An 11014-nucleotide genomic window follows, 5' to 3' on the forward strand; every position below is an offset into this window, starting at 1 on the left:
AGGAGGTACAGGATGGCATCCTCCACTCCGACACCCGCCTTGTATGCAAACTGTAGTGGGTCCTGGGCATGTTGTACCTGTGGTCGGAGGAGGTTGAGGAAGAGCCGTTCTAGGGTCTTCATAAGATGTGACGTCAGTGCCACCGGTCGGAAGTCATTCAGCTCATTGGGCCGGTTCTTTTTGGGGACCGGGACGATGCAGGATGTCTTCCATGGGGCGGGCACTCTCCCCAGTCGCAGACTGAGGTTGAAGACTCGTTGTAGCGGCTCCCCAAGATAGAAAACCAACAACAAGCCTATAATTAGGACTAGGCAACAGTGGGGAGGAAGAACTCCCTTTCAACAGGAAGAAACATCCAGGATAACCAGGCTCAGGGAGGGAAAAGAGAAAAGGAAAAAAGGAGATGATAGGGAGACACAGATAAAACAAACTATGAAAGAGAAAACATGAGCTTTAGGAAAAAGTAAAATTTTAAGCCTAATCTCTCTCCCAAATCCAAACTGAGAGCTGGAGTGAGGCCTGATACCTGAAGGCTCTGCCTCTCATCCTACTGTTAGAAACTCAAAGAAAGAACAAAGAGGAGACTGTCCAAAGCCAAATGATCACTAAAACTTAACAGGATGAGTTTTCACATGATTGAGCCGCTCTTAACTCACACCTGTATTGATCACAAGTGTCAAACAGAAAATGAGTCAAGTATGACTTGATGCAAGACTATGTTGCGATAACTGAAAGGATCCATTATGTAAAGAGGTTAGTTTCACATTAACTTAAATCACAGTATGTTTTACATAATTGAAAAAATGATTTCCCTTTCAGAGCTTTCCCTTAACATTAGCGACCTCTGCTGGTTACCATTGAGCATTACAGGTTGTTTTTAAAAAGAAAAACTGATGGAAAATTATGTGCAGACCTTACAAGCTTTCCAGTTCCAAAGAGTCTTTTATTAAATTGTTATTGTAGTATACATTGTTTGGGGGGAGGGGAACTATTTTTTGCAACAAGACACTATTTTGTGTCTTAAAGTTTAACATGAAAGAACAATCGAACATAGAAAAGACAGTGAGCAGATCACAGTTCTGTAGGGTTAATTATCTCTCCGTTTTTTCCCAGCTCATGTAAAACTATTAATTAACTGCACGTATAACCCAGTGGGGAAGCTTTTCAAAGCGCTGAGTCATATTATTCAAGGCCACCGTCTATTTGCCATGCAAGCAGAGCCCGGTGTAGTCAGGTTACAGGAACAATAACAAAAACCTCTCACTACACTTATTACAATAATTAGAAACATCTACCTCTAATGCCTGTACAGATTTTTTTTAATCTATCAAGCAAATTAAAACTCAGAATCTGTGGAGTGTAACGCAAATAAGGTCAATTAGAAACTGAAAAACGTATTATGTGTCCAGTCTTGGTGGATAACAGATGCTTAATCCTAAAACAGACTGGCAAGGCCTCAGATGAGAGGTGAAAGGTAAGGCAAATGGAGTGGTGAACATACAGTACAAGACCCATGCACAAGATCACAATGGCACGAACTTTTTCCTCTGCTCTCAAACTTTACATCTAATCAAATCAGTTTGCTGGCTGGCTGCTTTCACCTGCCAGGATTTTAATTGCAAATTTGTTTGTTCAGTCATAAAAAAAGTGCAGGTATTTTGTAAAACTGAAATTCAAAAGGGCAAAAAGAAAACTTTATTTGGAGATAGTGTATATAAAACAGATTTGTCAAATATTGAACAACTCCCGGTTGCCAAACTCCTTTTCCTATACAGTTAAATCATTCATGTACATAAGTCTACCTATATTGCTGTAAGTGTATTAAATTACAGATTTCCATACATGTTGTCATTTTACATCTGTGTCCCATCGCCCTCAAACGGAAAAGGTTTGAAACCATACTATTTTTCTGATACAAATACACCTTGAAGTTTGAGAAGCTCGGTAATAATGAGTATTTAACAATCCCACAGTGAGAAAAACTGCGTAACACACTGAAAATATGGCTTCTATGTGTCCCGGTACAGCTGAGAAAAACCTCACTGACTGTTGGAGCCTCACTTTGGAAACTAAATGGTGATTTTAATGCGTAAAAGCTTGTTCGCCACAGAGGTGGCGCAGCCCGCTATACCTGTCAAACTGGTCTGAGACGGGACTGAACGACACAGTGGCAAAGATCACAGCGACAGTGTGTCCAAAGTAGAATAAAGGCATGTACTATAAATATCAATCAAACCCAAAACCTTCAGAAAAATCAACACTTAAGATCTAAATGTGAACATATTAATTACCACACAGACAAATGGAAAAGGTTAAACTTCAGTGCGATTTTAAATAAGGAGCGAGAAGGGGTGAATACCCGCATGATTGTTTAAGATTTTATCCAACGTGCCAAATAGAAGAAATGAAAACATGTGGCGCTAAAAAGTACTCTCTCTCATTAGCTGGTCACAGCTATATAAATGAGGTAATAGATTACATGTATGTTTAATATTTGTGTAAAATTACTTCACCAAGAAAGAGGGAGGAGAGCTACCCAAATCTGATTCAGAGCCTTGAACAATTCCTATTTCCTGTTCTGAGCTGTGTAGGTGACACAGGCCTGTTTATGTATATCAGGTTAAAGTATTTAGGTCTTCTTCTTCAGCTCCTCAAAGCGCCGTGTCAAATCATCAAAGTCAATGTCATCCGAGGTGGTGTTGCTTCTGCCCAAGGAGGATGTTGGGAGTGTGTCAGGAACAGATGGGAGTTCTGGAAGAGCGTTGTTGTCATAAATCTGAGCCGAAGGAGCGGGACCTGGAGAGTAACAGGCATTAATTATTTAGGAAAATGTTTGGCAGGTGAGCATTTTAAGGATAACTTAAGTCCTACCCTACTTTATTTTCCCACCTTGTTAAAATCTACTGCAAACAACACAGATTAAAATAAATAAACAAACGAACAGACCTCCCCCACCTGTGAGCTGCACTCTGTAACCTTTGCTTTCATTAGTATGAGCCTCACCATCCTTCTGCAGCAAATACACATCAAAGCAGCAAATCTGCTTCCAACAAGCACACTGGCATGCTAATAATGCTCAATTTGCACAATAAATTACAAGATAATTTTGTCAAAGAGTTACGTATATATATGAAATGTTTTAAAAAATTATTTCATGTGGGTAGTTAAAAGATTTAAATACTATTCAAGACTAACTGGCACAATGTGGGTTATAGTCATTTCAGTTGATTCGCTGACAATAAGAAAACAAACTATTCCCCTCTCATCATTTAAGTGCTGCTGATTGTTGACAGAACTCACCTACGCCCTGGGAAGGAACAGAAGGTTTTTCAGTTAGGTCGTCAATCTGAAACAAACAAATGTGTTCGTGATGAATTCATCCCCATATTTAAAAACAAAAACAAATATATACATATATTTGTTAGTATTAATAAGATTTTGATTAATACTTCATTTATAAAAGGCAGATGCAAAAACAAAACAAAAAAGAAAAAAGAAAAATGGAAACCATCACCTTTAGTGTGCAACACTAAACATGATTTTTGGTAAAGGGCCTCAGTTATCGCTTCTTTCAGTCCCGCTAAGAAAAGCTGATCAGGTCATAGTTAGTAGGTTAAAGTTGGCCAATTTCATGCTACCTACATCCGTGCAGATGAACCTGAATCTGGGCCTACTCTGAGAAATAATGTTAAAGTATGGAGGACAGGCAGAACTGTAAGCAAGCCGAATAAACAGTTCTTCCCTGAGTGGTTCCCTGCCCTGTCCGTCTGTCCATCTTTGGAAACATGAAGGGGACATGGATGGAGGGGAAGGGTTCAGTCGTACAGACTTACAGACTCATATGTAGGGGGAGAAGTGGGCAACTGAGGTGGCTGCCCTCCTCCCATGGGGGGCTGGAAGCTGTTGTAGGTTCCAACGGGTGCATGAAACGGTTCCTGGGGGTAAGCAAAAGAAAAAAGAAAAAGAAAAAAAAAAAGAAAAAAGTCAAACAAGTTTGAGGAAGGTAGTACATATTACACTACAAGGTCAAAAGTATTGGGCCATACCCCTTTTGTGAACATTTATGAATGAATGGGTCATTCACTGTCACTGAACAGGTACTGTAATACAATGTTACCAGGTTAACAAGTCAGGCTGTTAAATGAGTCACTAAGACTGCTGACTCAATAACTATAGAGTTCTAACATTTGGCATTAACATCAGCCCAAAAACTGCGTGCCAGGAGCTTCATGATATGGGTCTTGATTGATTCCAATAGGTGTAGGTAGCCCAGTACTTTTATCAATATAGTGTATAGTTCTCATACAGAGTAAATACAACAAACTAGAATCTATTTCATCCTGGTGATCTTACTACCATTAAATTGTCCTCAAAACAACATGCTTTAAAAGTCAGAAGCAGCTGTGAAGGACTTTTCATACTGTTAAAATGTAACAAAATATACTTTTTTTTAGAACAAGTGCTGTAAATGCTCCATGCCATCTATGCCTTTCAGAAATGGATGAAAAGCTGAGGGGTCACTGCCAGTAGTAACAATTTGCTAATTTCTTTAGATGTTCTGAGAACCAAAAACAAAATTCCATCCAGATACACATGTAGCAATATCCTGAAAATGAGCATAACATTATCTGCATGTCATTACAAGGCAAAGTTAAAAAAAAAGTGTTTTTGTTTTAATATCAGTGAAATGTTCACGTTAAATCTTTAACAGAAAGTAAAAAGCAACACAATATTATTCAACTAAATCATCGTCTTTAAAAGGAAAAACTCTTACAGCTCCATTGGGAGGTGGATAGTTGAAAGCTGTTGGCATTGGCATAGCCATAGGCATGGGCATAGGCATATGGATTCCAGGAGCTAGAGGAGCTGTGAATCCTCCACCACCTCCTCCTCCAAACTTCCTGTCATTGTCGACATCAATCAGGTCTGCCTCCTCCCCAGTACACACCTCGGGCTATCCGGAGAAGTAGCGGATGGTAAATAAACAAACAGAGGGCAAAATTTCCAACTTTCACATTGAGTAACAACAGATTCTTTGCTGCTTACCCGGACCATGGCGTCAGGTTCATAGGGGACATTGTAGTTCTTTGCGATCTCTATCAAGTAGCGCTCGACCAAGATCTTGGGAGGAGCCTCAACACTCAGTTTGTGCATCAGCTGAAATCAGATATTTGATTAGATGTCGCTAAGAGCACACTAGACAAAAGGTTCATACATTCCTATACAAGCTTGTGGACAGTCACTGGGGAAAAAAAATTACCCTGTCGTTGACTGTGCCAATCTGGTTTGTCCTGCATAGCTTGCCGTACTCCTTGCTATATTTTGCACACAGCTGTTCAGACACCTGAAAGAAGATTTTAGAAACAAGATTGTCAATACTGACTTGAAAGGAATAGATGTAAATACCAAGTGTTTATTATCACTGGAGACAAATTTTTAGATAGAACTTACAATTTTTAGCTCAGACACCTCTGACTGCAGACGAGGAGCTGCCCAGATGAGAGTGGACACTGCTTCCTGTAAGCCTGGATCTAGTTCTCTAATAATGGATAAACAGCAACCGTGTTAACGAGGACGGACACTGAAGGTAAGGAATTTACAATGCTCAGTACTCACTTCATGGACTGAATGAGGCCAAAGCGAGTCAACAGCAGGTCACAGTAAAGCTCTAAGATCTCCATGGCTTCAACCAGATAGTCCTCTCTGATGATGTGCTCCACACGGATCCGTGCCCGCTCATCCTTACCTGATGACAGGTAATCTGCAATCTCTTTCCTGGCCTTCTGAGCAAGCTCAGCTTTATATTAAATTTGGCAATATGGGAAAAGGAAAAAAACAAACATTAGAACTACTTTACAAATAAAGAGCCACTTCAGCTATTGGAGAGCAGCACAGTGACTCACTTTTCTTTTTCTCAAGGAGTTTGAGTCGGTTGATGACCAGTCGGAGATTGACTCTCAGCCTCTCTGATTTGAAACCTCCTCCCAGCATGATGACGGACAGCCTTTGGACAGGAGAGAGGAGAGGGGAAATAAGTGAAGACTACCTATGGAGCCCATCTAACTTACCATCTCTGATCCAGTGAGTCACTCAATCATGTGAGCATGACCAACCCATCGTAACACAATGACTCCGCACATTCACGCGACACACAACACAAACACACACACGTAAACAAGGTCAGGAATAAACACAAGTTAGTTACCAACACAAAGTATTAAACTACCAACGACTCAAAACATTAGCTTTAGCTTGACGCCGAGAACAGGTAACAAGAAGGCCAACCATGCTACTTTAAACGATACCGTCGTATCGTGTCCAGTACCGTTTTATCCATTAACATTACAATCATTCATTTTTAAAAACCCGAGCCGGTGCTTGTGTGAACAAATCTGCTAGCTACAGCCTTTGCTTTGTTAGCAGTCTTCTGTTATCGTTTGTGCTAGCTACCGACCTAGCTCCGTCGTTTAACGTCAACAAAACCAAGTCAAATACACTGAAAGACTTTAAGAATTCAGATAGTTTCGAAATAGTTTAACAGGTTAAAAAAATGCCAGAAGCTTACCTGTAAATACGAGTCGAGCGCACACACCAACTTATTTGAGTCTTGTTTCGTCGCTCACTTCACTTCCGTGATTATCTCCAGTGACGTCATGGGGGAATAACCCAGGGGCGGGGTTGCTGTCCGAATCAAAGGAGCGTTAATCACAGGTGCAGGTGTGACCCAGTTGTCAGCCGATGACGTTACTTTTTCCTTTTCTTTTTTTAAAATATGGCCCTAATACTTCTTCTTATAAATAAATAAAACAGTTTGTATGCTATTTTAGAAATACCGCAGCTGTCCACAGTACAGGGTGAACCAATTAGTTTAAATGCTACCTAACACAGAAAACTCCAAAAGTTAACAGTTAACAGAGGTTAAGTTAGGTGGAGGCTAATTACAATGTTTGTTTGTTTTTTTCCTTTGCTTGAAATAATTTAATTGTGGGATAACCCAGTTGATAAAATTAGGGGGGACAAAGGTGGGTTTGGGGACTAGGGGGTATGAATATATTATCAAGATGAAGCAGTCTGTTTCAAATCTGTGGTTTATCGCAGCACAAATTAAATGAAATAAACCTCAAAATTAAGTATCCAAGTAAACATTGTACCATAGATTTAAATGAAATAAATAACTGGGAAGCCAAAACAACTACAAACATGTTAAAAATACACAGACTAATCTACAGACATGATTGGTTAATAATTAAAATGATCAATATACAGGGAGTGCAGAATTATTAGGCAAATGAGTATTTTGTCCACATCATCCTCTTCATGCATGTTGTCTTACTCCAAGCTGTATAGGCTCGAAAGCCTACTACCAATTAAGCATATTAGGTCATGTGCGTCTCTGTAATGAGAAGGGGTGTGGTCTAATGACATCAACACCCTATATCAGGTGTGCATAATTATTAGGCAACGTCCTTTCCTTTGGCAAAATGGGTCAAAAGGAGGACTTGACAGGCTCAGAAAAGTCAAAAATAGTGAGATATCTTGCAGAGGGATGCAGCAGTCTCAAAATTGCAAAGCTTCTGAAGCGTGATCATCGAACAATCAAGCGTTTCATTCAAAATAGTCAACAGGGTCGCAAGAAGCGTGTGGAAAAACCAAGGCGCCAAATAACTGCCCATGAACTGAGAAAAGTCAAGCGTGCAGCTGCCAAGATGCCACTTGCCACCAGTTTGGCCATATTTCAGAGCTGCAACATCACTGGAGTGCCCAAAAGCACAAGGTGTGCAATACTCAGAGACATGGCCAAGGTAAGAAAGGCTGAAAGACGACCACCACTGAACAAGACACACAAGCTGAAACGTCAAGACTGGGCCAAGAAATATCTCAAGACTGGTTTTTCTAAGGTTTTATGGACTGATGGAATGAGAGTGAGTCTTGATGGGCCAGATGGATGGGCCCGTGGCTGGATTGGTAAAGGGCAGAGAGCTCCAGTCCGACTCAGACGCCAGCAAGGTGGAGGTGGAGTACTGGTTTGGGCTGGTATCATCAAAGATGAGCTTGTGGGGCCTTTTCGGGTTGAGGATGGAGTCAAGCTCAACTCCCAGTCCTACTGCCAGTTTCTGGAAGACACCTTCTTCAAGCAGTGGTACAGGAAGAAGTCTGCATCCTTCAAGAAAAACATGATTTTCATGCAGGACAATGCTCCATCACACGCGTCCAAGTACTCCACAGCGTGGCTGGCAAGAAAGGGTATAAAAGAAGAAAAACTAATGACATGGCCTCCTTGTTCACCTGATCTGAACCCCATTGAGAACCTGTGGTCCATCATCAAATGTGAGATTTACAAGGAGGGAAAACAGTACACCTCTCTGAACAGTGTCTGGGAGGCTGTGGTTGCTGCTGCACGCAATGTTGATGGTGAACAGATCAAAACACTGACAGAATCCATGGATGGCAGGCTTTTGAGTGTCCTTGCAAAGAAAGGTGGCTATATTGGTCGCTGATTTGTTTTTGAATGTCAGAAATGTATATTTGTGAATGTGGAGATGTTATATTGGTGTCACTGGTAAAAATAAATAATTGAAATGGGTATATATTTGTTTTTTGTTAAGTTGCCTAATAATTATGCACAGTAATAGTCACCTGCACACACAGATATCCCCCTAAAATAGCTAAAACTAAAAACTACTTCCAAAAACATTCAGCTTTGATATTAATGAGTTTTTTGGGTTCATTGAGAACATGGTTGTTGTTCAATAATAAAATTATTCCTCAAAAATACAACTTGCCTAATAATTCTGCACTCCCTGTACTTGAATTCCACTTTAAAAAAAAATAAAATAAAATGAAGAGCTGCTTTTCACTGTGAAATTGATCGTTTCCAGTCTGGGAAATTACATGTCTTTGATCTATAAATACAGTCTTTACAAAAAGATATCAATTAATATCCATTAGTGAGAGAAGTACCTACTTTATTCAAGGTTTAGAGGCTATTTTATATTATTTGCATAGTTCCCACACTACAGAGTGAGCACAATACCCAGTTGTTGTCTGCCCAGAATGATTCAGAGGATCACTAGCTTACATTTTATAAGAGTGTCAAGAGATAAGACTCCCTTAGAAAATGGCTTAATATTCAGAGGACCGTCTAAAGCCATGTGGTGGAGTCTCTATTCATACAGAGGGATATGGGAAATGAGCAAAAACCAAACAGAGCACCAGCACATCTGTAATCCTGATTATTTTTAATCAAAATGTTACAAGAATTTCAGACATAACATTTATTTTGCATTTTCATAAAAATATATACAATAAATCATTGCTAATCCCTAACAAACCATCACAGCTATTATAACTTGAGTTTGCTAACAGAAACCTCTTTGTTTTTCTTCTTCTTTGAAGGCTGGTCCTTTGCGCTTTTGATCTGACTTTTGACCTGGTCCTGCAGCTGAGAGAAGAACGCTTGAGAGGACCGCAGAGCCTTGTCCTTCCCCTCGTCCTGAAACAGGAACACTTGGTTAGTAAAGTCACCTCAGGAACATCTGCAGCATAAAGTAGGAATTTGTGTAATGTTTACAACAAAAGCCTTCCTTAAAGGTGTGGTGTGTCTGAGAAGTGGAAAAGGCTGACTAATTGTTTGCTAAAAATAGATTACCCAGTCTGTGATGGCACTACATAGTTAAAACATGAGTTAATCCATAGAGCACAACCTGCTGAAGTTCAAACTGTGCATCAGAATGAGGAACACCGGTGACTTTGAACGTGACACAGTCGTTGACTCTGAGAATATTCTGAAGCTGCTGATCTACTGGGATTTTCCCCAAACAATGTCTAGTATTACAGAGAATGGTCCGAATAAGATCAAAATATCCAGTCAGCAGTAGTTCCATGTGTGAAAATGGCACGTTGATGTAAGAGCATAACGAACTGGTAGGAAGGCAACAGTAACTCACAGAACTGCTCGCTACCACTAAAGCCCCGTTTCCACTGGTACCTACTCAGATCGACTCGCAACAGTTCGCCACAGTTTACCAGTGATACAAGCAGGTACTAAAGTGTGACGTCGTCAGACTACATGCCACCGATTGGCCTGTCAGGGGGTCACTCCATGAGTCATTAGATTATCTCATTCATGAAAATCAAAACTGTCATTTTTTAAACCCAGCTAGGAGGGAAATGGCTACAAATAATGCCGGTGCCTCCCGAGTCTGACGGAAAGCCACAGACCGAGTAGCAGGTATATTCTTGCCTCGCCATCCACCTTTGTTGTAGGGTTCACGTCTCAAACTAATCACGGGACGCTTGGCCATGTTGCTATGACAATGACCACACACATTAGGTGGTACGCGATTGTATTGGAAAACCAGTCGATCCCAATCAAGTCGTGGCGAACAGTGGCAAGTCGATCCATGTAGATACTAATGGAAAAAGGGGCTTAAGGTATGCAGAAGAGCATCTCTGAACGCACAACTCGTTGAACTTTGAAGCAGCAGAAGATCACACTGGGTGCTGCTCCGGTACGGACATGAAACTGAGGCTGCAGTTTTCAGAGGCTCAAGAAAATTGAACCACAGAACATTGTAAAAATGTTGTCTCGTCTGATGAGTCTTGATTTCTGCTGCATCACACAGATGGTTGCATGGCTGGTTATAAACAACATGAAACAGGGCTGTAGAGTGTGACCAATTTGGTCGCAAATGTGACCTAATTTCTCAATGGTGTGACTAAAAAAACATCCTAGGTCGCACCTGTGCGACCAGGCGTTCGAGTTACTAAAAAAAAAAAAAAAAAAAGTCTCCACAACTCTGAAAGTCTCCGTGTGGCCAACAGCAGACAACATTGAGCCCAAATCATGGTCTAAACCAATCTGAGGTAGTCAAGGGCAGAACCTCTCAGATGATGTCAGCGAAGCACCTTAAGCACAATAACTTTTTCAGTACCGTATTTTTCTGACTAGAAGGCACACTTAAAATCCTTTAATTTCCTTTGTTAAAAAAAAAGCAAAAGCAAAAAAAAAAAA

General features: G+C 40.5%; 2 protein-coding genes across 3 annotated transcripts in view; both read right to left on the minus strand.

The window, feature by feature from the left end:
* Positions 1-1672: 1672 nt before the first annotated feature.
* Positions 1673-6682, minus strand: ist1 (IST1 factor associated with ESCRT-III). Of its 2 annotated transcripts, none has more exons than XM_005724252.2 (10): positions 6566-6682; positions 5904-6004; positions 5617-5797; positions 5452-5539; positions 5261-5344; positions 5047-5157; positions 4775-4954; positions 3834-3935; positions 3301-3307; positions 1673-2796 (listed from the first exon to the last, which is right to left on the minus strand). In XM_005724252.2, the coding sequence occupies exons 2-10, from the start codon at positions 5989-5991 to the stop codon at positions 2630-2632; spliced, it is 1008 nt and encodes a 335-aa protein (XP_005724309.1). In that variant the 5' UTR covers positions 5992-6004; positions 6566-6682; the 3' UTR covers positions 1673-2629. The 2 variants fall into 2 exon arrangements, with proteins under 2 accessions (XP_005724309.1, XP_005724308.1); XM_005724251.2 differs by having other exon boundaries at positions 3301-3346; positions 6566-6681.
* Positions 6683-9269: 2587 nt separating this feature from the next.
* mphosph10 (M-phase phosphoprotein 10 (U3 small nucleolar ribonucleoprotein)) overlaps positions 9270-11014 on the minus strand; it is an 8844-nt gene continuing 7099 nt past the window's right edge. Inside the window, exon 11 of the mRNA XM_005724254.2 lies at positions 9270-9493. Within this exon, the coding sequence (XP_005724311.1) occupies positions 9344-9493 (150 nt within the window). The 3' untranslated portion in view covers positions 9270-9343. The remainder of the gene's footprint in view (positions 9494-11014) is intronic.

This window comes from Pundamilia nyererei, unplaced genomic scaffold, assembly GCF_000239375.1.
Source record: "Pundamilia nyererei isolate P.nyererei 1_Seehausen unplaced genomic scaffold, PunNye1.0 scaffold00011, whole genome shotgun sequence".
Taxonomy (NCBI): Eukaryota; Metazoa; Chordata; class Actinopteri; order Cichliformes; family Cichlidae; genus Pundamilia; species Pundamilia nyererei.